This window comes from Scyliorhinus canicula, chromosome 13 (genome assembly GCF_902713615.1).
Source record: "Scyliorhinus canicula chromosome 13, sScyCan1.1, whole genome shotgun sequence".
Lineage (NCBI taxonomy): Eukaryota > Metazoa > Chordata > Chondrichthyes > Carcharhiniformes > Scyliorhinidae > Scyliorhinus > Scyliorhinus canicula.
The window spans coordinates 60673804-60701453 of NC_052158.1; the positions used below are offsets into that span (position 1 = coordinate 60673804).

The window sequence follows — 27650 nt, forward strand, 5'->3', positions numbered from 1 at the left end:
CATCAGTTTCTGAGATAAACTCGGTTCCTTAGCACCAATTCCACTCCTCTTCCTGCAACTATCTGAGACTGAACCAGACTGCGCACATCCTTGACTAAATGTGACACTTAAATGATCATCTGATCACAATTCCACCCGAGGATTACCTTAATTTTCTCAGATCCCATGATGCTGAATCCATACCGTCGCTAACTCCAGCGAGCACAAGGGTGACGAGTGAACCAGACTTGGTGCAAGCTGGTAAACTGGCAGAGTTTTGAATGACCTCATGTTTATGGAAGACAGAATGGGAGGCCAGTCATAAGTGCATTAAAATAGTCAAGCCTGGATGTACCAAAAAGGGAGATCCCAATCTGACGTAACTCTGCTGGATGTGTATTTTCGGCCTGCACCTCCTCCCTTGAGTAAGTCTGTTGGCTCTTGTCAAGCCACTTGAAAGGAGAGAGGTCATATTTTTTATTACCTGGATGTCTTTGGTGAGGAAGGACATGAATTCCCTGTTGTGGTTATGTTTGTAGTTTAGATATATATGAAATTTTCTGAGCCCTGATGAACCACTGTAACCATTTTATAATGGGGTGCGGGGCATCCTTTTTGCTCCTTGGTGATTGGTCGAACATGTGAGGACAGTATATTTGTTTCTCGTTTGTGTTGGTTTTGATCCATAGTGTTTTCTCAGGTGAACTGCTTCTTATTCATATTTTGAAGGGATCATGGACTGGGGTCAAAGGCATTGATTGTTCTCTGGTGCCTGACACATTTTTCTTTCCTTAGCCTGTTTAAATTTAGAAACAATTTGCTTTCTGGTGCTTTTGCGCTGAGAAGCAAAGATGACCTCTGGCAAAAGGTGTAGATGGAGATACCTGTGGGAAGTGATGCGCATCAGCATGGTGGAAGTTCAAGGAGCACGCAATCATTTCCATGCGTGAGGATTTGGTGTTTATCAAGTCGCGGGATTTTAGTGTTGGCTGGCTTGTGGAGCTGAGAGCGATAGGGGAGAGAGGTGGTGAACAGATAACAATGTTCTTTTCATGTACCCTTTAGCAGACTCTGCTGGAAGCAGCAATATCAGGCCTTGAATTTATGACACTGTGTTCATGCACACGTCAAGGAGCTTTGGAGCAATCCTAGGCCTGTCACATTTGAGTCTCCACTCCACAGTGGTCATTGCTGCCATGGAGAAGAGAGAACATGCCACTTCAATTGCTCATCCCACAGTCCCACTGAGAGACGGTCACAGCTCACAGTTTGGGAACACATTGTCCCCCATAACTCTCCAGGCAGGATTTTCAGATCTGAGAAGATATGGAGGCGCGGGATGATTTCCAGATTCTAACCATGCGGAATACTGTAGTGCACTGTTTATGCATCTATCAACCCATTAAGAATGGTGGGCAGATTCCTGAGGCTATAAGCCTGCAGCCTGGGTGGTTGGCATGCCTGCCAGGAGTGGTGGGCACAGCTGAAGCTGGAAAAGGTGCCTGAAAATGGAGCAAACTCCTCAGAAGCCAACAGAGAATTGGTAAAATAATGACTGCCCAAAACTGGAATAATTGTGGAAAATTGCCCTCTTTAGCACATGGCTGTGTCATTTGCATTCCAGTCCGTGCTTGGGTGCTTGAGAAGATGCGCCGCTGGACCCTCTGTCCTGCCACTGCGAGCCAGCAGTAGGCTGCTCAACCCCTCGAGTCTTCCCCACGATTCAATAAGATTAAGGCTATTCTGATTGTAACCTGAACTCCACATTCCAACCTATCCCCAATAGCCTGTCACCTCCTTGCTTATCAATTAATAAAAAAATTCAATTCATTTTTTTCCAATGAAGGGGCAACTTAGTGTGACCATTCCACCTACCCTGCACATTGTTGGGTTGTGAGGGCAGACACTGGGAGAATGTGCAAACTTCACACGGACAGTGACCCGGGGCCGGGATCGAACCCTGATACTTAGCGGCGTGAGGCAGTAGTGCTAACCGCTGCACCACCGTGCCGCCCCCTCCTTGCTTGTCAATAATCTTTCTACCTCTACCGTAAACATATTCAAAGGCTCTACTTTCACCACCATTTTAAGGGATAAAGTTCCAAAGCTTAATGACACGCTGAAAGAAAAGGTTTCTATTAACCTGGTGACAGCAACCTGAACCTGCACGACACTAAACTGGTCTTGTACGGCAACAAGCAGAGATCTCATGACGCTCAGTGTGAGCTTCCACTGCAGCACTCAGCCATAGGCTGGCTTCTACCTGTGTTGTAATAGAAGCTGAGACATCGGTAATCAGTCAATATGGGGGCCACAAGTACTGTCATGGTGCTTGAAAGGATGTCCCCCAAGCTCTGAATGAAGCCCTGTGCAAAATTAGAGTCAAACTCTTCCATCCTTCTTAGTTGTGATATCAGAGTCTCTGACAGGCCAGCCAATCCTGTAAGCCATCTCCAAAGTCCTTATCTGAATTCTTAGCACCAGGACTCAAATTCAACCTCACCCTCTGGAGAATTGTCCCCTGTACTTTCCTTTGCCTGACCTTGTTACAGCCCATCCGCACCCAACGACTCACCATGTGCAAATCCCATCTCTATCTTACCCCAAGATCTGAGCTGGTGGATTTGAGTGGCCCATCAAGTGATGGTGCTTCTTCCTCGGTGGTCCCATGTTCCTCTTGGCCTTCATCCTCAGACACCACTGACTGGCCAGGCAGAAGCACTTGAATTTCTGAAGGCGTAAATACGCAAGAGGAAGTTGAGGGTGTGGGTGGGAGTGGGGATCAGTGTTGGGATAGGAGTGAGTGTGGGGGTGTGGGTATGGGTGCGGGTGGGGTAAGCAGGGAGTGTGGGTGGAGGTGAAGGTGGGTGTGAGGGTGGGATTGGGGGCATGGGTGGAGGTGAGGGTGGGCATGTGGGTGGGGGTAATGAGTGTTGAGGATGTGAGTGGAGGTGAGTGGGGGTATGGGTGGAGAGTGAGGTGGGGGTGAGGGTGGTGTGTGGGTGGGATTGAGGCTGGGGTATGGGTGGGGAGAGGGTGGGGGAAGATGGGGAGAGGTGGGGTTGTGGGTGGAAAAGCAAGAAGTTCTTGGTTGTACCATCTGAGGTTTGTATATCGTAGCAGATTACAGGATGAGGGTGGTCGGATTTGAGACAGGAACATACTGTCATCCTGGATGTGCTCAGCGACACTGGTGTACTTGGCTTCAATGATGACATGACAATAGCGCTGAGCGTTATCTCCAAGTTGGGCCTGACAACCTCTGGTTCTTTGCTGCTCCTTCCTGTTGTCTGCCTCTGTGCTGCACAAGTGAGGGAAGATTGTCAATGAGTTTGCCATCATTTGTTTAGCTGATGTGCCTGGCATCACTGAATAGAAATATGTGCAAGCTGCGAGTTATGGGGAGGGGGGGGGGGGGGGGGGGGGGGGGTGATGGTGGGGAGACTGGCAGCAGTGGTAAACGTGAGGGGTCAATGGAGCATAGGAATGTTGGACATGAGTCCTGACTGCTGGAGATTACTGATGGATGAGTGATAGGGGTGTGGTACATTGAACGGTTTGGGAGGCTGGTAGGAGATGCCATTTGAAGATGCATTCACGGGTGACCATGATCATCCGTGCAAATTCTTTGATCCTCTGTCAGCACTGCATCCAGATCCTCAGGACTGAACTCCTGGCATTGATCTCCATGGCTGTGTGTTCCCACAGCCTTCGGAGTGTGCGTCTGGAGGGTCCTGCCATCCCCTGGAGAAAGATCCTTTCTACCTCCTGCAGCTAGGCCTCTATTGCTGAACCTGAAAGTGGGAGGCCTCTCATTGACCTGCTGCTCCAAGGCTCTGGAATTCTTCCTGCTCAGAATGTCTATCCCAGTGACTTCCAATACCTGCTCCATTCAAAATATGTATCTCCTTTAAGAGGTGTGGGCCAGCTTTAAATGATGTTACCTTTTCACCAATCTGGGCCCCCTGCTGAGCATGCAGCTACTCAGCAGCTCATTTAATGCTGGTTTGGATACCACAATCATGGAAGTGAGCAGGTAATATGAAGTTTTAGTGCTGACTGCACCACTTCCCTTGGGTATGAGAAAAGTGAGCATCCGCTAATAGGCCTAATTTGCATTTTTAGCTGAGAGATTTTCTAGCTGAAGGCCAAATGACTTGGAAGATAGGGCAAATGGAGTTGAGGTAGAGTCCAGCTGGCTGAATGATAGAATGTCTTTGGGGGTGGTGAATGGCCTACTTCCGTTCCTGTGTTCAATGAAGTACTTCTGGAGGGGGAGCATTGTAGTTAGATGTAAAGTACAGCTGTGCCCAATTCAGTGTCCATACGTCGGATGATCACCAACAGTATCAATGTGACATTTCCATTTCCTGCACCAATTATGGGAAGGAATGTTTCTTGTCAGTCAGGTAAGTCATGAGAAAAGGATCTCTCGATTAATATTTTATTTATTTCATGGCCCCACAGGGAAAGTAAGATGTTGTTGGTCTGTGTGAAGCCCCTCCTGTTTGTTCCTGTCTATTGCCTTATTTTTCTCTTTCTTTTCTTTTGCAATTACCGTTTTGATCCATGGATGATTAATGGGCAAAGTCTTTAAGGCAAAGACTTTAAGGCAAAGCAACTTGTACATGTCCTGAGCCTTTAATTAGAGCACAGGATTGCAACAGCAGGAGAGGTCAGTGATGTCTCAGTTTGACTGACTTGGCTGGCAGCCAATGAACTGGCTCCAAGTTCTGGACTTTAACCGGTGGCGATTATTTCTGATCACACGGAGATGTTTTTCAGAGACAAGGCTGGGTTTCTAGTTTTGCTTTTGGTTCTGAAGCTGGAAGGAACTGCTTCCTCTTTTCGATATGATGAAATCTCTTGCGTAATCCAGTGTAAGAACTCGTCTCTCTCCTCTGTAAGGCTGGATGTAATTTTATGGATTTAAAGGATTGAGATCAAAACCGTGCTGGAAGCTGGGTTTGATGAAAAGCAAAGCGTCTTAAGAGAGAAGTAGACTCAAAGGTGGGCTTTTGAGTTGAAGGCCCAGGTTAATAAAGGATAAAGTGTTTCTCCAGAAGAATTCCTCCTGCTTGTGAGTGCTGAATGATTCTTTCTGCAAGAAGACCATCACCGACTGTAAACCAGTGGCTTTGATTAATCAGTATGCCGGGAAGAAAGCCTGCTGCAAAGAAATCATAATCGTAAATAAGGACTCGTATCCTTTTTACCTTAATTCTTATTAATTTTTACCCCTTTCCACCCCTCTGTGTTTGTCTGTCCTGTGTGTGTAGGTAGAGTGTGGGACAATTAAAGGGTGGGTGGAATAGACAGTAGGTTAGCTTGCTTGTTATCCAACTGAAATTACTGCATATTTAATCTTTATTTGTGTTTCAACTTACAAACCTGGTGATGGTAATTTTGGGAATTTTTATACAAATTATTGGTTAATTCACTTGTGTTGGGACTCCAGGGCCTGGGGCGCTGGAATTGACCGCTCACTAGCCCAGGTTATTGTAACAGTTGTTTCCTCTTCAAGTCTCTTCTGGCCAGAACTGCCCTTCCCAGTAAGTTGACCTGGCTAGAAAATCACAAGCACCTCACTCTCTCACACCCTGGTTAATTTTGAGACGGCCTGAAGTTATTATTGGAGCCTGATTTATAGATCTAGTGAAGGATCTTTCTGATTTCCAGAAAGTCCCCCTTCCCTTCTGCTGAGAAGAACTGGTTAAATTTGAAGACTTTGGAAGGGAATACAACAATGTTGGTGTAATCATCCAGAAAACTTTAAATACCTATTTCCCACAGGGCGAGCAGTGTTAAAAATGCCCGACAATGTCAGTTCCTGTACATGTGTAAAATGAAATCATGCATTCAGAGAGAGTGCATCTCTGTTACAACATTTGTTAGCTTGCACTCAACATATTCAGTGTTTTAATGCTGCTGCACCAGTCATTGGCAGAAAATGAATTAACAACAGAGTTATCAATAAGTTTTCTTCTTCAAAGTGTCAGCGTTAACTCAGGAGACTGTAGGTTCAAGTCCTGCGACTTCAGAATACAATCCAGGTTGACATTTTGGCGCAGTTCTGAGGGAGTACTGCACAGACGGAGGTGTGGGCGTTGGACGTTGAACAGGCTACACTCTCCGGTGGATGTGCTTCCGGGACAACATTTATCCATCAGCCAATACTTTAATCAGATGACCTGGCCACTCATTATTATTTATGGGAACTCTCTCTACATAAATGGGCGGCTGTGTTTGCTGCATTAAAACAGAGACAATCCTTGGCTGCAAAGCACGTTGATAGAGTGAAATGTTCTGTAGAAATGCCAGTCTTTCTTTTTCTGTAGATAGCTCAGACAAAAGCGATCTTCAACTCCAGCAGGTGAACTGAATGAGGCTCAATGCTTGACTTCCAGTAAGGGCCAGCGTGCAGGCAACCAACTTTAACAAAGATACATTTTACTGCCTGCTATCATACTACACGTTATACACTGGTGTGCTATTTCAGTTGGCTGTTATGAGGTACCTTTTGTAGCCCTTGGGCCTAATTGTTTTTCTGTGTTCCTTTCCATCAGTTGGAGAAATCCCTCAAGGTTGAAGTTTCTGAGAGGGAGCTAAAGGGGGCTGAGTCAAAGGTTGTGTCAGACCTCCGCCGTCAATTTGAGGATGAAGAGAGGGTTTATAGGAGGAAGCTTCAGGCATATCAAGATGGACAGCAGCGTCAGGCTCAACTTGTACAAAAACTTCAGGTCAAGGTAGGAAGAGAACAGTCTTTTGTCATGTGAGAGTACCTTTAAGAAATGGGTGTTTATAAATGGGTGTGTATATAAATATCTGTAGTGAGAGTACCTTTAAGAAATGCGTGTTTACTACTGCAGTGATGTCAGAGAGTGGGTGGAGCTGAGCTGTCTGTCAGCTTTTTACTTTCATTTTAGGTTGTTTGCTGCAGGGTGTGTTTTCGTTTCATTTTCATAGCTGGATAGCTGCAGTCACAGCCAGAAGGTGTATGAATCTCTCTGTAATCTAAAGATTGTAAATCGATCCTGGTGATTTAAAACTAACAACAGTAATGACGTTAATCTGATGTGCTTCTGGTAAAAGGTGTTTTAAGTCGTATGGATGTTAAAAGGAAAGCTTAAAGGATTACTTAGTGTTGTAGTCTTTGGGGGTTGTATTTGAATTAATGGTTGCGAAGATGTTCACCTGTATGTTTCAAAACGGTTAACTTGAGTTTATGGAATAAACATTGTTTTGCTTTAAAAATAATTTTCCATTTCTGCTGTACCACACCTGTAGAGTGGGCCGTGTGCTCCCCATACCACAATCTAGTGAAAGTTGTGGGTGAGGTGAACACCATGATACACTTTGGGGTTCTCTAAACCCTGGCCCATAACAAATTGGGGGCTCGTCCGGGATAAAAGTCTAACTATTGGATTGGCTTAGTGAACTTAAAGACAGTGAGGGATGAGCATATTCTGGTTGCGGTGTGGTATTCTAGTTTAAGTGGGGAGTGTGTTGTGGACAATAGCTCTTTCAGAGGCTCTGAAGATTTTGGAGGCGGAGACGGACAGAGACTAAAAGCAGACTGTTAGATTTGGCAAAAACATTGCAGTTAACATTACCTGGCAAAATGCGAAAAGATGAGGTAATTATGGCGGTAGCTAAGCATTTAAAGTTGCCTGAGATACAGTTTGACTCATTGGAAATGACAAAAATTCAGTTACAACTTAAACAAATGGAACATGAGAAAGAATTAAAGCAGCTTGAATACGAAAGAGATAGAGAGGAAAAAGAAAGAAAAGGGAGATACAGATCAGGGAAAAAGATAAAGAGAGCGATTTCGAACTTCAGAAAATGACCATGAAACATGACAGTCAGTTAAAATTGGCAGGCATAAAGGGAAACATACAGTTGGATGACAGTGATGAGGATAGTGAGAAAGACCGTCATAGTAGAAAGCTTGGTGGGGATCTATTTAAATATGTCCAAGCATGGCCAAGGTTTGATGAGAAGGAGGTAGAAGCCTTTTTCATTTCATTTGAGAAGGTAGCTAAACAAATGAAATGGCCACAGGACATGTGGGTATTACTGATTCAAACAATGCTGGTAGGTAGGACCAGTGAAGCGTTTGCATCACTACCGGAGGAGGTATCTGTATGAGGAGGTAAAAAAATCCATCTTAGGTGCATATGAACTAGTGCCTGAAGCCAACAGACAACGGTTTAGAAATTTAGGGAAAGAACCTGGTCAAACATACATGGGGTTTGAAAGGCTCAAACAGAGTAATTTTGATAGGTGGATCAGGACTTTGAAAATAGACCAAACATATGAAGCTCTCAGAGAAATTATACTTTTGGAGGAGTTTAAAAGTTCAATTCCTGATGTAGTGCGAACTCATGTGGAAGAGCAGAGTGTTAAAACTGCGAGATTAGCAGCAGAGATGGCAGATGATTATGAATTAGTTCATAAATCAAAGTTTGGTTTCCAAAATCAGTTTCAGCCTGTGAGGGATAGAAACTGGGGACATGAGAAATACTTAAGTTGGAAAGGTAAAGGTGATCTGATGGGAGATAATAAGGAGACTGTACCTGAGATTAAAAAAGAAATCCAGGAGGATGGAAAAGAAATGAAAAGTTTCAAATGTTTTCACTGTAATAAACCAGGCCATGTAAAGTCACAGTGTTGGTGGTTGAAGAAAAGCTGATGTGGTAAAACAGGACAAGACAGTGTGGTTTGTCAAAGTGGTAAAGGAAAGCCCAAGTGAAGTGAAGGAGGTGCAAAAGATTGTACAGCCTGATCAAGAGGTGATTGATGAGAAGGTGCCAGACCTCTTTCAAGAATTTACTTGTGTGGGTAAAGTTTACTCACGTGTATCAGGAGGAGCAGGTAAAGAAGTCATAATTTTAAGAGGTATGGGAGCCAGTCAATCTTTAATGGTAAGAGATGAGGAGTTATGCAGTTTGGGAAGAATGTTGCCAGAAAAGGTGATAATATGTGGAATTCAGGGTGAGAGGAGTCGTGCTCAATTATATAAGGTAAGGTTGGAAAGTCCAGTGAAGAGTGGTGAAGTGGTAGTAGGAGTAATAGAGAAACTGTCTTGTCCAGGAATACAATTTATCTTGAGTAATGATATAGCTGGATCGCAGGTGGGAGTGATGCCTAATGTTGTTGATAAGCCAGTGGAAAATCAGACAAGTGAAGTGTTGAAGGACGAATATCCTGGGATGTTTCCGGATTGTGCAGTACCAAGGTCACAAAGTCACAGGTTAAGACCAGAGGAGAAATCAAAGAGTGAAGATGACGTTGAAGTGCAATTATCAGAAACGATTTTTGATCAGATGGTTGAAAAAGAAAAAGAACAGGTGGAGGATGAGGCGGATATTTTTAGTTCAGGAAAATTGGCAGAGTTCCAACAAAAAGATATAGACATAAACCGGATGTATCAGAAAGCATATATGGAAGAGGAATCTGAGTGTATACCAGAGTGTTATTACCATAAAAGTGATGTCTTGATGAGAAAATGAAGACCTTTTCATATGCAGGCGGATGAAAAGTGGGCAGAAGTTCATCAAGTAGTATTGCTGGTGGGGTATAGAAAGGAGGTGTTGCGAGTTGCACATGAGGTACCAGTGGGAGGTCATTTAGGAATAAGGAAAACTCAAGCTAAGATATAAAAACAGTTTTATTGGCCTGGACTACATAAAGATGTAATTAAATTTTGTCAATCATGTCACATGTCAAGTGATAGGGAAATCTCAAGCAGTGATAAAACCAGCGCCCTTCTGGGGGGAGGGGTTATGGAGCATTGGGTCTCACTCCACGCGGATGATCTCCTCTTGTATATCTCGGACTCACTGGGGGGGATGGGGGAGGTCATGCGGATCTTAAGGGAATTCGGCAGTTTCTCGGGGTATAAATTGAGCGCGGGGAAGAGCGAGCTGTTTGTGATCCAGGCTAAAGGACAGGAGAGGAGACTGAGGGAGCTGCCGCTGAGGAGGGTAGAGAAGAACTTTCGTTACCTGGGTATACAGGTGGCCCGGAAGTGGGATTTGTTGCATAAATTTAATCTGACCCAGCTGGTGAAACAAATGGAAAGGGACTTTAAAAGACGGGACATGCTGTCACTGGTGGGGAGGGTACAGACCGTGAAAATGACGGTTCTCCCCAGGTTCTTGTTTGTATTCCGGTGCCTTCCCATTTTCATCCCTAAGGCCTTTTTTAAGCGGATTAATAAGATCATCTCGGGATTTGTGTGGGCAAACAAGACCCCGCGAGTAAAGAGCGCGCTGCTGGAACGCAGTCGGGGGGGAATGTGGGCTGGCGTTGCCGAACGTTGCAACTATTACTGGGCGGCCAACATTGCCAAGATCAGGAAGTGGGTATTGGGGGAGAAGTTGGCATGGGAGCAATTGGAGGCGCCGTCATGTAAAGGCACCAGTTTGGGAGTGCTGGTAACGGCACCTCTGCCGTTCTCGCCGGCCTGCTACTCCACAAGTCCGGTGGTGGTGGTGACACTGAAGATCTGGGGGCAGTGGAGGAGACACAAGAGGGTGGAGGGAGCATTGGTCTGGACCCAGTTATACAATAACCACAGGTTCCTGCCAGGTAGGATGGATGGCGGGTTCCAGAGCTGGCAGAGGGTGGGTATTAGAAGGATGGGTGACCTGTTTATAGATGGGAGCTTTCCCAGCCTGCAGGCACTAAATTGCCGCCAGGGAACAGCTTTAGGTATCTACAAGTGCGAACCTACCTGAGGAAGCAGGTGGTGGCCTTCCTGCTGCCGCCACCACGGGGGATACAAGTTGGAGTAGTGTCCAGTACTTGGGTGGGGGCTGGGAAGGTGTCGGATATCTATCACGAGCTGTTGGAGGCGGAAGAAACCGCAGTGGAGGAGCTTAAAGGCAAATGGGAGGAGGAGGAGTCAGGAGGAGAGTTAGGGCCGGGACTATGGGCGGAAGCCCTAAGTAGGGTCAATTCCTCCTCGTCATTTGCCAGGCTCAGTCTAATAGAGTTGAAGGTGGTACACCGGGCACACATGACGGCGGCGAGGATGAGCAAGTTTTTCGGGGTAGAAGACTAATGTGCGAGGTGTGCGGGGAGCCCAGCAAACCATGTCCATATGTTTTGGGTATGTCCGAAGCTTGAACAGTTCTGGCAGGGGTTTGGAGGGCAGTGCCAAGGTGCTAGGAACACGGGTGGTGCTGAGTCCGGAGGTGGCGACCTTCGGAGTGTCGGAAGACCCGGGAGTTCAGGGAGCGAAAGAGGCCGACGTCCTGACCTTTGCCTCCCTGGTAGCCCGGAGACGGACCCTGTTAATGTGGAGGGACTTGAAGCCCCCAAGTGTAGAGACCTGGGTTAGTGACATAGCTGGGTTTCTTAGCCTCGAGAAAATAAAGTTTGCCTTAAGAGGATCAATGTTAGGGTTCTCCCGGAAGTGGCAGTCGTTAGTCGACTTTCTTGGGGAAATTTAATTTAAAATGTAGGGGGGGGGGGGCGGCGGTGGGGGTGGGGGTGGGGGGGGGGGTGGCTGGCGTAAGTGTTGTGTTTGTTTGTTTTTTATTATCTTCGATGGTCTGTGAAGACAGAGCTATTCGGGGAATTATCTTTTTTACACTATGTTAATGTTTAACGCTTATTGTTTATTTTCTGTTTTTATTGTAAATTTTACAAATAGTTCAATAAAAACATTAAAAAAAGACAGCGCCCTTAATACCCATTCCAGCATTTGAGGAACCTTTTACAAGCGTCCTAATTGATTGCGTAGGACCGCTTCCTAAAACAAAAAGTGGGAATCAATATCTTTTGACTATAATGGATGTGTCTACAAGGTTTCCAGAGGCCATTCCAGTACGTAATATTACAGCTAAAAAAATTGTGGAGGATTTACTTAAATTCTTTACAAGATATGGACTATCCACAGAAATACAATTGGATTAAGGATCAAATTTTACCTCAAGGTTATTCAAAGAAGTTATGGATAGCTGAGAAATAAAACCATTTAAATCAACTGAAATTAAATGAACTTATTGTCACGAGTAGGCTTCAATGAAGTTACTGTGAAAAGCCCCTAGTTGCCACATTCCGGCACCTGTTCGGGGAGGCTGGTACGGGAATTGAACCATGCTGCTGGCCTGCCTTGGTCTGCTTTAAATGCCAGCGATTTAGCCCAGTGTGCTAAACCAGCCCATTGACCATCCAGAATTGCAGGGAGCGTTAGAAAGGTGGCATCAGACATTAAAGACAATGTTGAGGGCTTATTGTCCAGATTATCCAGAGGATTGGGATAAAGGAATTCCATGCGTACTGTTTGCAATTAGGGTTGCACCTAATGAGTCAACCAAATTTAGTCCTTTTGAACTAATTTTTGGTCATGAGGTAAGAGGACCACTTTAATTGATTAAGGAAAAATTGGTGAGTGAAAAATCGGAAATTACATTATTGGATTACGTGTCAAATTTTAGGGAACGATTAAATAGAGCAGGTGAATTGACTTGACACTATTTAGAGGTTGCACAAAATGTGATGAAACGGGTAGCGGACAAGAAATCAAAAGTTCGTAGTTTTGCCATTGGAGATAAAGTTTTAGTGTTGTTACCAATGGTAGGTGAGCCTTTAAAAGCAAGGATTTGTGGACCTTATCAGATTGAAAGGAAATTAAGCGAGGTGAATTATATGGTAAAAACACCAGATAGAAGGAAGACTTACCGATTGTGTCATGTGAATATGCTTAAAAGGTACTTTGAAAGGGAAGGAGAGAAAAAGGAGGAGTTTTTAATGATTCTAACTCAAAGTGACGAACCAAATCCAGATGTCTGTGAATTTTACATACCTCAAATTAAATTGGAAAACAAGGATGTTCTTAAAAATTGGGATAAATTGTTGAATTACCTTCCAGACCTGAAAGAGTTATTGATATCACATGGGCAAATTTGTAGAGATAAATTGGGAAGTACTAACATGGCTATACATGATGTAGATGTGGGAAATGCTGTTCCAATCAAACAACATCCATATAGAGTTAACTCTTTAAAATTGGCACAGGTTAATAAAGAGATTGAGAGTATGCTTAAAAATGGCATAATTGAAGTGGGTTGCAGTCAATGGAGCTCACCCATAGTGATGGTACCTAAACAGATGGTACCCAACGGTTGTGTGTAGACTATAGAAAGGTTAATGCAGTTACAAGAACGGACTCTTATCCTTCCCCATGTTTGGAGGTTCGCATTGAGAAAGTGGGACAATCGGCTTTTATTTCCAAACTGGATTTACTTCAAGGTTACTGGCAGGTACCTTTATCCGAAAGGGCGAAGGGGATTTCAGCTTTTGTGACTTCAGGTGGTATATACCAATTCAAAGTTATGCCATTTGGCATGAAAAACGCACCAGCCACATTTCAACGGTTAACTAACAAAGTCATTTCAGGATTACCCAATTGTGCGGTATACATCGACGATCTGGTAATTTTCAGCCAGACATGAACAGAACATTTGAAACATCTGATGGAGTTATTCTATCGACTTCAGGAGGCGCGTTTGGTGCTAAACCTAGCCAAAAGTGAATTTGGAAAGGCCCAAGCCACTTTCCATGAGGAGTTTTAAATACTCTCGAGACAAAGGTAAATAATGCGATTTCTTGGCATAAGTGGATTTGATCGAACATTTTTGCAAAAGTTTTGTTGTGTGATTGCTCCATGATGGATTTGCTGAAGAAACGTCGAAAATTTCAATGGACAGCGGACTTTCAACAGGTATTTGAATGCCTGAAAGCTGTGGCAACCAATACTCCTGTGTTGGAGAATTATAAGGGACTCTGCGGTCAGATTGAATGAAAGTATCTGACTTTCAAGAGAAGTGCCGAGGCTTATAGAAATGGACGGATCATGCAGAGACCTTCTTGTTCAAAGAGACTGTCAAACAGGAAGGATTTCAGTTGGAGGAAGAACAAAAATGGACTATATTATTGTGCCTGTGTGCGTGTGTTTTTTTTTAAACAAAAAAGTATATTCATTGTGTGCATTTCTTAAAGGATAGTGAAAAGGTGAAAAATGAAACCATCATGAAGTTGATAGTTTATTTCTTTTCTTGGGGGAGGTGTAATGTGAGAGTACCTTCAAGAAATGGGTGTTTACTGCTGCAGTGATGTCAGAGAGTGGGTGGAGCTGAGCTGTCTGTCAGCTTTTTATCTTCGTTTTAGGCTATTTGCTGCAGGGTGTGTTTTAGTTTAGTTTTCAGAGCTGGATAGCTGCAGTCACAGCCAGAAGGTGTATGAATCTCTCTGTAATCTAAAGACTGTAAATCAATCCTGGTGATTTAAAACTAATAACGGAAATGACTTTAACCTGATGTGTTTCTTGTAAAAGATGTTTTTAGTCGTATGGATGTTCAAGGGAAAGGTTAGAGGATTAATTAGTTTTGTAGTCTTTGGGGGTTGTATTTGAATTAATGATTGCTAAGATGTTCACTGTATGTTTTAAAAAGGTTAACTTGAGGTCATAGAATAAACATTATTTTTCTTTAAAAAATACTTTTACATTTCTGCTGTACCACACCTGTAGAGTGGGCCGTGTGTTTCCCATACGAGAATCTATTAAAAGTTGTGGGTCAGGTGGACTCAATGATACACTTTGGGGAAATGATTGTTGTCATGCAGAGCAAGTGGCAATTAAGCTGAGTGAAGAATGGTACAGTGAGTCAATTGGAATCAGTGGTGGCATTCTCTGGTCCTTCAGCCGTGTGTCTCCTGGCCGCACGCCATTCGTTAGCGGCAGAAATCGATCTTGCCGCAGATTGTCAATGGGATTTCCCATTGTAACCACCGATGTTACTGGGAAATCCACAGCGGGGGTGCGCTGCCGGCGGGAAAATTGAATCACATGGATTGGGGCGGGATTCTCCGAACACCCGCTGGGTTGGAGAATCACCGGGGGTGTGGCGTGAATCCTGCTCCGCCGACGGCTGCCGAATTCTCCGGCACTGGATTTCGGGCAGGGGCGGGGATCACCCGACGCCGGTCGGGGGCCGTTGGCAGCGGCAACCCCCCCCCCTGCCCCTGGCAATTCTCCGGGCCCCGATGGACCAGGTGGCCAGTCCCGCTGGCGTGAAATGGAGCTTGTCGGCCGTCTACCGGAGTCCTCGGGGGTGTGGAACTGGGGTGGGGAGGTACCACGGTGGCCTGGCCCCCAATCGGAGCCCACCGAACTGCGGGCGGGCCTTTGCCGTGGGGGCACTCTTTCCCTCCGTGCCAGCCTCTGTAAGGATCCGCCATGGCCGGCGCGGAGAGGAAATCCCCTGCGTATGCGCAGGAAACACGCTGGCGGCTCTGCGCATGTGCCAACGTGGGCCAGCCCATGGCGGCCCTCCGGCGCCGGTTGCGCCTACCCCTCCGGCACCAGCCTAGCCCCCGGAAGCGCGGAGGATTCCGCACCTTCCGGGCGGCCTGACGCCGGAGTGATTTGCACTGCTCTTGCCGCCGGCGTCGGGCCATCCGGCCAGTTGCGGGAGAATCCTGTCCCCAATGTTGGCATGACCTTTACACTGTCATGTGTTCTCTGGCTGATCGTGATCATCGACAGTAAAAGTCGTACAATAAAATTTGGGAACAGGACAGCTGCTTAATGAAATGAAGGCTGGCAATCGTGCAAATCACTGGAGTCTTAATTCTGGGGGGGGAGTGGAACATAGAACATAGAACAGTACAGCACAGAACAGGCCCTTTGGCCCTCGATGTTGTGCCGAGCAATGATCACCCTACTTAAACCCACGTAACCCGTATACCCGTAACCCAACAATCCCCCCATTAACCTTACACTACGGGCAATTAAGCATGGCCAATCCACCTAACCCGCACGTCTTTGGACTGTGGGAGGAAACCGGAGCACCCGGAGGAAACCCACGCACACACGGGGAGGACGTGCAGACTCCACACAGACAGTGACCCAGCCGGGAATCGAACCTGGGACCCTGGAGCTGTGAAGCATTGATGCTAACCACCATGCTACCGTGAGGCCCATGTGAGGAGTGGGAAGAATTTGTTGCAGAACCCAGGGGAAATTTAATGCCTTCCCTGAGATGAGTTTGGAGGTGGGGTGGGAGGGGTGTCATTTAATCAGGCTGGAGGGTGTCATGTGGGCACCCTGATCATTTTTAACCTTGGCCCCAATTAAAGGCCAGGATTCTCCGTGGCCACCCGCCAGTGGAGGGAATCCCGGTGAATCGGGCGTCGGGCCAAAAACAGATTTCACTTTGGTCGTGAAACCTATTGTGATCCGTCTTGCCACCCTGATGAGCTTCCCAACGTCCCCAAGACTCAGCCCACCCAGACCCGGCGGGAACATGAGAATAATTCATTAAAGCTGTTTTGAACGTCATGCATTTGCAGGATGGCTGCTTACCCTGCCTTCTGGGATTCTCCAGCTCCCCAGCCAGGAGTGAATTGCTGTAGGTTCTAAGAAACTGGGACCTGGTGGCTTGCAGTCTAAGGGGTGGCTCGGGGGTGAGTTCCCTCTCTAGAATTGTCTCCAGGGTGCTGAGAGAGGTCCTTCATGGGAGGTGGTGGTCAGAGGGACTTGTGCTGGAATGGAGCGGCTCAGGTTGGGGGGTGTTTCCTGAGATTGCGTGTCGTTTAGTTTCTCTTCCCATCTGCAGCCTTTAAACCCTTTAAACAATCTGTCAGTATGTCAAAAATACAGTTCTGCGATAATATAGTGAAAGTGTTCCCATCTGTATCCCTAAACCCTTTAAACAGTCTGTCACTATGACAAGTTCAAAGGTATGTGTGATGAAGGTGAACGTATTTGCTGTAATGTAGAAACTTTTGAAGTGTTTTTTTTACATAGTTTTGTTTCATTGCTCTTTCACTTTTTCTAGCCTGTGTGTATGTCTAAATACATAATAGATTTGAACTGCATTGTTGGCATTCAATTTCACAGCCTTTTACAATCTTGACATCTAGGCCCGAATTCTCCGTCCGTTCGCTGGTAGCGGGATTCTCTGGTCCTGCCATCAGCGCACCACCGCCTGCGGTTTTCCTGCGGCTGGGAGGCCGGAGAATCCCGCCCCTGATAATGGGAATTAAAAATATACTGCAGATGCTGGAAATCTAAAATGAAGAAGAAATAATTCAGAAGAAGAGCCACACGGACTTGAAACGTTAACTGTTTCTCTCTCCACAGTGGGATGTGTAGATGGAGTCCATGGATGGGAGGCAGGTTCGTGTGATGGACTGGGCAGTTTTCACGACTCTCTGAAGTTTCTTGCGGTCCTGGGCTGAGCAGTTGCCATGCCAGGCTGTGATGCAGCCAGATAGGATGCTTTCTGTGGTGCATCTGTAAAATTTGCTAAGGGTTAATGTGGACATGCCGAATTTCCGTAGTTTCCTGAGGAAGTATAGGCGCTGTTGTTCTTTCTTGGTGGTAGCGTCAACGTGGGTGGACAAGGACAGATTTTTGGACCCCTAGGAATTTGAAACTGCTAATCATCTCCACCTTGATGCTGACAGGGGTGTGTACAGTACTTTGCTTCCTGAAGTCAATGACCAGCTCTGTAGTTTTGCTGGCATTGAGGGAGAGATTGTTGTCGCTACACCACTCCACTAGGTTGTCAATCTCCCTTCTGTATTTTGATTCGTCGTTATTCGAGATCTGGCCCACTATGGTCGTATCGTCAGCGAACTGGTAGATGGAGTTGGAATCAAATTTTGCCACGCAATCGTGTGTGTACAGGGAGTAGATTAGGGGGCTAAGTACGCAGCCTTGTGGGGCCCTGGTATTGTGGACTATTTTGGAGGAGGTGTTGTTCATTCTTACTGATTCTGGTCTATTGATCAGAAAATCGAGGATCCAGTTGCAGAGTGGGGAGCCAATATATGATAAGATGCCAGCACCAATTTAAATGGCCACCCTCCCCACATAAAGAGCTGTTTTCAATACAATTGAATTTCTTTGGTACTTGGAATCAGACCATTGTGACCACAGTCTGCTGTAGGTTTGACATAGCCCAGTCCCTTCTGAAGTAGAGGTTTGTTTACAGAGGAATAATTCGTCAGCCCAGCACACCCTGGGTGGGATTTTCTGCCCGGCGGATGAGGTGTGTGTGTGGGCAAAGCAGCATTTTTCCTGCTGGCCGCAGCGGTGGAGTTTCACCCCCGATTGTACGCTACTCGCCTGATTAAATGCAAAGCAGCAGAAAACACTTTGCCTCACAGGCAGGCAGCTTGTAATTCATCCGTCCCCACAGTGACCCAAGCAGATCATCGCAGTGGATACTATATTAAAGCTGCACCCGCACACAACCTTCTTAATGTCTCCAGCCCAGGACTGCCGCAAAAGAGAGATGGCCCCCAAAAGGAAGAAGACCGCATCTCCTCCAAGTTAGCGATGCGTCGCTGCCTCACCTTCTTGACACCATCGAGGAGTGCCAGCAGGCGCTTTAGCCACGTATGGCAGAAGGAGGTCCAAAAACCTCACAACTGTGGGTTGGGAGGAGGTGGTGAGAGAGCTAAGCATGAACACAGCCCATAAGCAATCAGCCATCCAGCGCAGGAAGAGGGTGAATGATCTCACCTGTTCTGTCAGGGTAATTAAACCACCTCATCACCCTCAACTCACACACTCTCAAACCCAGCAAACATTCACAGGGTGGCACTCCATAGGGACCTCACATAGATTAGCCCAAGGGATATCACCGCTCACGTTCTCTCACAGACCTTGACACCTCCATCTGGGCTCTTAACCTGTGCAGCTTGTAAACTTTTCCCATGCACAACTTCACTCACCACCCACAGAAGGCAGGCAATCTTATCATCTGCCTTGGCATGCGTTCTGTTAACAATCTCTTCATCTGTGTTCATGCAGGACAAGCTCATCCAAATAAGAAATGCGGTCCCAACTGGGGATGCCTGAGCTGAAGGGCCTTACTGCCTATTAGGAGGGTGGCGTTGAGTTCGCTGGAGAAGACCTGGACCTGTTGCTCCTGCAGGCAGTCACGCCGTGAATACATTGTTATGTTTTGGAGTCTGCTGCCTGTACTAATTGTCTGTACTTTCCTTAATAAAAACCAGAACCAAATGTCCAAGGGGCAGTGAGAGCCAACCCCTCATCTGAAGCCCCAAGGTCAGCTCAGATGAGGATACAGATGACATGTTGCTGGAAGATCCATCACAGTGCTCATCCACACACTCCACTAGCACAAAGACACACACCATGGTGGGACCTAGATCTAGTGCAGGCTCGGTGTCACAACCTGGTGAGCACAGCACAGAATCTGGTCCACAGGAGGCAGAGACGGGGACATCCATTGTTGCCGGCTGTCGGAGGCCTGCTAGATGCCAGGTTTCTGCTGTATCCCAGTCAGATAACAAGCTTGTGGATTCGGTCTTAATGCAGATTTTGCAGCAGCAGCAACAGACACGAGAATATCAGGCAGGATTGTCACATGAATTCCGCAGTTTACAACAGATGATGGAGAAGTCCATCCGTGCTCCGACCGAGGCCATTGTGCCGGCATGCCAACGCATTGAGGTCAACACTGGTAGGATGGCGGCTGCCATGGAGACCTTGGTCTAGGGCATTGCGCCTGTGATGCTGCAGGAGTTGCACTCCATCTCAGGAGGAATTGTTGGCATCCAGCAGTGGCTAAGCAAGAGAGGATCAGGGCACCTTGATCTCACTCCTGGTTCATCTTCTCATCAAGCAGTCAACCAGTGGCCCTCAGGCACCCATGGGGACAAGGACCAGTATGTGGACACCCGGAGCCACCCGCCCATATGACTCCAGGATTGTCTGGCCAACCACAATCCCCTCTGCCTGTGACTCCATCAATTGCAGCCTCACAGGCCATGGAGGGTGCACCTGTCCGACAGCAGTAAGCCCAGAACAGGCTGGGACCCTCCATTTCTCAGCCCTCCAGCGGTCACCCACAAAGTTATAACAAACGACAAGGTGTAACAGTCAGCAGTCTGTCTCCACGTTTGCTGTGAGTCAGCGATGCACCAACACCTAGGGGTAGGCAGAATAGGAAATACATAATTGGAGCACGGATGTTTGCCAGATGTGCATAATTTCCAACAATGCGAATAAAATTGCACCCATTCCACATCCCCTCATGTGTTTGTCTTCTCCTCATGTGTTTGTCTTCTCTCTTTTGTGAGAGGTATGGTGGTCAATCAGGGCTCTCTCCCCTCTTAACACAGATGTTGTATCATGTGGCTCATCTTGATGTTGTGTACAGCCATCTTGTAACAGAGTGTCAGTTCTCACTTCAATCCCGACATCAATGAAGGGTTACCCTCGATGTAAAGCGTGCATATGCAAAACATCTCTTAGATGTTACTTACATGCTCAAGTGATGATTATTCCTGGCTTTGTAGGTCTGCATTGTGGAAAGGATAGTGTCAATTGCGGAACGGCTGCACAGTGGTTAGCATTGCTGCCTCACGGCTCCAGGGATCCGGGTTCAATTCTGGCATCTGGTGACTGTGTGGGTTTCCTGCGGGTGCTCCGGTTTCCTCCGACAGTCCAAAAATGTGCAAGTTAAGTGGATTGGCCATGCTAAATTGTCCCTTAGTGTTCAAAAGGTTGGGGGGGGGGTACTAGGTTATGGGGATAGGGTGCAGGCTTGGCTTAAGTAGGATGCTCTTTCCAAGGGCCGGTGCAGACCTGATAGGCCGAATGGCCTCCTTCTGCACTGTAAATTCTATGATTCTATAAGGCAGGTATTATTTTCTTTTGATCCATCGAGGCCTGTGATCCAAGAATATAATCACTGCATATCATCATCATCCTTCTGGATGGCTTGGCACCTCATATGCACGTATGCCTCTTCTGGCCTCTTGCCCTGCAACCTTTGCTTCCTCGCCTTCAGCACTTTTGATGCACGCATCCTTGGAGGAGGTATGCAACTCCTCCATCTCGTTCTCTGGGAAGCCTCCCCACTTTGCAGAGCCAGTTTGTGCTGGGCAGCAGGCCATAATGATGTGTAAAACCCTCTGGGGAATGCATCGGAATCACATCTTCAAGATACCAGTGGTTTCCTCTACCACTGTTCGTGTGGCGGATTGAACATTGCTGTACCTTTTCCCATCTGGTGTTTTTGGCTGTCAGACAAGCGCCATCAGCCATGCACGTTTTGGGAGGCCTTTATCGTCAAGGAGCCAATGCTGGATTTGGGTTGGGCCCTTGAAGATGTTCGGAATCTGTAATTTGCGCAAGATGTAGGAATTGTGGCATCTTTCTGGGCATCTTGCAAATACATGAATGATGTGGTTGAAGGGCAGTTGCACATTGAGCGAATGAAATTCTTTCCTGGTAATATGTTACATTGGCTCTTGCCAGGGAGCTCTTATAGCCACGTGGTACAGTTAATAGCACCCTCCATCTGTGGGAATCCTCAAACACAAGCAAATCCCAGTGCTTGAGCTGCCTGGCTATGTGAAACCCTGTCGAAAGCCTTCTTAAAGTCTAAATAAACCAGATCCACCGGTTCTCCCTGGCCAACTCTCCTAGTTACATCTTCAAAGAATTCCAGTAGATTTGTCAAGCATGATTTCCCTTTTGTAAATCCATGCTGCCTTTGTCTGATTATACCACTGCTTTCCAAATGCTGTGCTATGAAATCCTTGATAATGGACTCTAGTAACGTCCCTATTACCATTGTTAGGCTCGCTAGTCTATAGTTCCGTTTTCTTTCTACCTCCCTTATCCAGTGCACTCTACGACTGCAATTTATGGAATATACATGAGGGCAAGTGTTCAATGATGGAATGAGATTATTTTAGGTGTGGCTGGGGTTTCACATCTCTCAACCTCCCCACTGAAAGATTCAGCAGTGCCATTTGCGATGGCCTTCTGTTATATATCCAGTAGCTCAATAGATTTTGGATTAATTGCTGCACTGGCGAAATTCTACGCTTGAGACAATGGGTTATTGCAAGGACATCGGCCAGTGGCATGAATCAAATTAATTTCAAATGCGCTTATGATTTAAGGCTCCTGGTTGCTTCCATTGTTATTAAAATGCTCCGAACATGTCTCAATGCATTCCCCCACATTTGGGAATCGGCCCACCAGTGATCCTCCCAGAAGCCCTACGAGGCATCCCCACCACAGTGTTTTCATTGTTTTATTTTCTATTGCGCCATCACTTCAGGTTGCAAGATGGTAATGCTGAGGTTTTACAACCGGACCAGTTTTGACCCTGTCAGTGGGACTGTGGAATTCTCTCCCATCACCTTGGGGGAGCAGAATGTAATAATAATAATCGCATATTGTCACAAGTAGGCTTCAGTGAAAAGCCCCTAGTCGCCACATTCCGGCACCTGTTCGGGGAGGCTGGTATGGGAATTGAACCCACGGTGCTGGCATTGTTCTGCATTACAAGCCAGCTGTTTAGTCCACTGTGCTAAACTAGGGCCTAATAAGGTCCCCTCCCTCCAATAAATCTCAGTCCTCTTCCTGTATTCCTTGATTGCATTGTCATTATGGTGGCTATCCTTGTCTTAGCCCCTGAATCATTTGAGGTGGATGTGTCTATGCCACATGTGGACTTTTCCCCTCCCCATCTTGAAGTCTATTGCACAGTGACATATGGAGACCCACCCCGCCATGAGACCATTGAGTGTCCTCATGGTCTCCCCCACAATGTCTGCGCCTTATCTATAGGCTGCAGATGCCTCCTTTGACTGTGACTATGCCATCTACAGCTCAGTATTATGCACAAGTACCATGTACGTGAGGTGGTGACCATGTCCCACGTGCGAGAGGTTCTGTGCACCTGGCTGACCATAGCTGACAATGAGTTAACATTGTCCTCCCCAGTCTTTGTAAGCCCTGCAATCTAAACTGAAGCACTGAAGTCACCAGGATATTGCCTGGTATGGAGCATGCTAGCTATGAAGAAAGATTGAGTAGATTAGGATTGTTTTCGTTGGAAAGACGGAGGTTGAGGGGGGACCTGATTGAGGTATACAAAATTATGAGAGGTATGGACAGGGTGGATAGCAACAAGCTTTTTCCAAGAGTTGGGGTGTCAGTTACAAGGGGTCACGATTTCAAGGTGAGAGGGGGAAAGTTTAAGGGAGATGTGCGTGGAAAGTTTTTTACGCAGAGGGTGGTGGGTGCCTGGAACGCTTTACCAGCGGAGGTGGTAGAGGCGGGCATGATAGCATCATTTAAGAGGCATCTAGACAGGTATATGAACGGGCGGCAACAGAGGGAAGTAGACCTTGGAAAATAGGAGACAGGTTTAGATAAAGGATCAGGTTTAGATAAAGGCTGGGAGGGCCGAAGGGCCTGTTCCTGTGCTGTAATTTTGTTCTTCACTTGACTCACTTCCCTTTCTGGCCCCATGGACATATCCAACGCATACCCAATTATGTGTCTGTGTCACCCTTCCCCACTATTACCACCCACCTCCATCAAATCTTTTCACTCCAGTCCCTTTCCTTGCCTCTGTCTTGCCTTCCCTCACTGCACCCCCCAGTCAAGCCTTGTTATGGTCAGTCCCCAGATGAGGTTCTCAAAATTTGTTAAGCCGGGTGAGATCCCTTAATTCATTACCCGTCTGGCTGGGAAACCCCTGAATTGTTGTGTCCGAGGTGAGGAGGGCTGAACTGGCTCCCATTCTTCATTGGACCCCCTCTGCTGGTCACAACAAGAAATCTAAAAGGATCCCTCCCTTAGCGTTCCCTTTCCACAGACCCAATATTCATGTTTTTAAAAGGAGCTCATGTAACCAGTCTTTCTTTAGTTAAATATAGAGTGAGTTTATTAACTATTAAAGGCAAGAAATGATAACGATGCATACGTATTCATACAGATTCCAAATGAGAATTAAGTCCAAAATAAGTAAGAATACAAAACACTCCTTTACTCGTAAGGAGTAGGTGATTGCGCATTGTGGCCATTGCAATTTGAGATTACAATAGTCCTGACTTCAGCAGGAAAATGGTTGTTTTCAAGGGTCTCTCCAGTTTGGCAGAGAAGCTTCCCTGTTTTCATTTCAGCTGTGGCCTTTGCTGACTTGGCTTACTTCAACAACCAGAGAGAGAGAAATAGAGATATTCCTGAAAAAAAACTTTTGCAGGTGTACTGTTGCTGTTGGCTAGCTTTTTGCTTCTGTGTCATTCACATTCCAACACCCGAGCACAGGTTCATGCACAAACACACACAAGCACAAGGGGCAGCTTGTTCCTGGAAGGCAAAATCCACAAATCCATCTGGACTATTTCACAACCATTTCTTAATGAGACAATACTCTTCGATCATGTCCCATTGTCTCCACTGGAGATGGCAATTAGCTGCTGGATGTTTTAGATTTCTCTGTATCTGGAAACTGGGTGGTTCGGTTGTCTCTCGGAATATCACTCCCCTCCCCAGTAATTCTGTCTGTGACTGACTTAATATTATCAGCCATATTTGGCTTATATGTCCATTTTTTAAAAACTCACAGGCTTTATTTACAGTTCAGTATTTCCGAATGAAATTCGGTTTTATGACACCCTCCCTCCAGTTAATGTAACTCTACCCCATGGCTTTCCGCTGGTCTGGAATGTACAATCTTGGTTCTGAAACCAGGCTGAAATCATTGCGCTGTTGCCTGCACAGGCTGGTGAAGGTTAGGAGCAGCTTCATGAGGGAAGTGGCCAAACCTTGAAGTCACGACTGAAGTGCAGCAAATCAGAAGCATGTCCCTCATATCCGATCGTGAATGACACCAATCTAATTAGACGGGGCGTGGCCTTTTCAGCCAGGTGACTCATGTGAGCAGATTTCATAATGAGCATTGATGATATTCAAATATCATCACTGACACGGCGCAATGGGAAACCAACGCCGCCATTGAAGTTTGGAGCAGACAATAAACGACCCTGTTGTCATACTGTGGCAAACTAACTTTTGCGTTCCTATGATATTTTCCCTTCCCGTCCCCCCATTATGCCTGCCACTGACATGACCGGAAAATCCCCTCCCTGTCCCTGGCCTCTGTTCAATAATTGAACAGGTGTGCTGTCTGTAATGAGAAAACTTGGCAGCAACAAGAAAGCATCGTGTTTGTATGTGCCTGGTTTTGATGGTGGTGGTGATGTTTGGACTTTAGTGTTGACATTCAAGTTGTTTAATGGAGGGCTATAGAGTTAATGGTCTCACAGAGTAATACAGCACAAATCGAGGCTACTCAACCTTTTGTGCCTGTGCAAGCGCCTAGGAGGATCTATGCAGTTAGATTCATTTCCCACACCTTCCTACAGTGCTGAAAATATCTCCTTCAACCACACTTGCAATCCCTTTCGGAAGGGATTATTGAATCTGCCATCCTTTTGAGCAGTGCACTCCTGATTATAACAACTGGCTGCGCAAAGATGTTCTCTGCATCTTCCCTCTGGTTCTTATTCCAATTATCTTCAATCAATGTCCTTTGGTTACTGACCTCCTGTCAGTGAAAATGGTTTTTTCTCATTTACCTAATCAAAATCCTTTGTAATCTTGAACACTTCAATCAAATCTCCCCTTAACATTCACTTCTCCAAGGGGAACAATCACAGCCAGTCTTACTTGAGGGCCTCCTACCACATTTCACCAAAGGCAATTTCCCTAAGTTCTCAAGTAAGTTTTTACAGTATTCTGATGGGAACCATACAAAAATCAAATGGTTTTCATTCTGATCCAAGGTTCAAATTGTTCCAAGTATTCATTACTATAAGGTGACGCTGCCAGGTACGAGTGCCAGCGGTTAGACTCCTGTTGGCAAAGAAGTGTCCCTGGATATGACAAGGGGCTGCTTTTTGCCCCGTTAGTCAGCTGATAAACCATTGTGGGGCCAAGTTAAGATTGTTTAAAGGAGCTGAAACATTTCAAACACTCCCACTGTTGAATAAACAACGGCTATGTTTTAAGTTTGCGTATTTCCAAAAGGAATCGGGTTGATCCGGGTTTCATCAAGTTTAATCCAGCCTAATCCAAATGTTACCTTCATTAAATCACCAGCTGATGCTGTGGCACAATTCTACAGGGATTACAGTTTGCTCCCGAACAATGAGTTCTTGTGCTGTTTCCATGAGCAAGATCCAGGTTGAGGCTCTGTGGGAATAACCTCCTCACTGCTTAACAAAATAAATCTGCACTGAATAGGGAATTGTGGGAAAACAAGAGTCAACGCGGTTACGAGCTTCGAGTCTTATGAGTTAGGTTTGGCCCAAACATTCTAAAGGGTTCACTGTAGGAGAATATTGTTGAGGTACATTTACAGAATACACTACAGGGACATATTAAAGAGCTACGTTTACAGAAAACATTACAGGAAAATATTATAAAAGTACATTAATAGGATAAAATATCAGAGAATGTTACAGAGGTACTTTTAAAGGGTACACTATAGGGATATATCTGCCACTGATGTTTTAATGAAAGGGAAGGGGATCAGAGAAGTAATGTTTAGGAGGGATATAGATCTGGAAGAGGTTATGGAGACAGGAATTAATGAGGCTGTGGAGGGATTCGAAAACAAGGATAAGGATTTTCAGTTTGTAGTATTGAAGGATTGGGAACTAGTACAGAACTCAAGACAGAGGGATAACGGGCCGGAGAAGGTGCTGAGATGTAAGCAAAGGTGATCATTGTTACAGTGATGTAAGTGAGAGGTGAAGCTTCTGAACCTTAGCTCCCTGTTGAACAAAACCTCAGTCCAAAGATGTGCAGGTTGGGTGGATTGGCCATGAAAAATTGTCCAAAATTCTATGATTAACCTAGGACAAAAGTTCGGCACAACATCGTGGGCCGAAGGGCCTGTTCTGTGCTGTATTTCTCTATCTATCTATCTATTATGCACAAATTATAAATGGAGACAGTGGCCAGATGGTGAATGGAATTAATAGCAAAGGAGCACTTTGCATTGGAGGCAAATTGGAGGTGATGATTGGCTTTCCCATCTTGGATCTGGAAGAGAGTACTTGTCCAAGGTTGGAGTTTGGACACACTGGCTCATAGCACAGAGGCAATGTGAGGATGAAGGGAAATGATTGGGTTTAGAACTGGGTAACATTAAAGTATGTAGTTGAAGTCACTAAGGTCTAGATCGGTAAGACGCCAAGAACATTTCTTTCGGACACTCTGGCGCTGATGGTGTGGAGATAAGAAGAGAAACCATTTCTGGAGATGTTTTTTCCATTCAGATGTGATTGCAATCATATAAGGAACAGTACACCTGGCCATTCACCCCATCCCACAATGTTGGCATTGAAAGAGGAGTATGAATGCTGCAGTATGAAGAAGGCAGGAATTGAATTAGGAAAATGGTGAATTGGAGGGAGGTAATGATTAAGAATGGGAAATTGGCAAATCACTCAGCATTTGAGAACTAATTCCAGAAATGGGCGAATCTTGCAATGTATGACCTTTTCTTGCCAATGCAATCCCACACATTGAGGCTCTACAAACATTCCTAGCATTTCCTCTGATAAAGCTGAGTTGTCATCTTTTTGAGCACTTTTCTTAGTGCATCTCTGGATATCAACAATACTTGGTCTGAATTTGCTGCCTGGCTAACAGATCTGAGATTCTTTAGGGACGCAGTGGGGCTATCTTATTCCATACTGCATGCGTCTCTAGCTCACAGAGAGTGTTCGTCTCTCTCCGGGAGATAGAGCTACTCTCCTTTGCATCTTACCTTAACAGCAAGATGTTCAAGGCA

The 27650-nt window shown here is 45.9% G+C and overlaps 1 protein-coding gene across 1 annotated transcript in view; it reads left to right on the forward strand.

Annotated features, from left to right (window-relative positions):
* crocc2 (ciliary rootlet coiled-coil, rootletin family member 2) overlaps nucleotides 1-27650 on the forward strand; it is a 328062-nt gene that overhangs the window by 90117 nt on the left and 210295 nt on the right. Inside the window, exon 4 of the mRNA XM_038817133.1 lies at nucleotides 6546-6725. Coding sequence (XP_038673061.1) covers nucleotides 6546-6725 — 180 coding nt within the window. The remainder of the gene's footprint in view (nucleotides 1-6545; nucleotides 6726-27650) is intronic.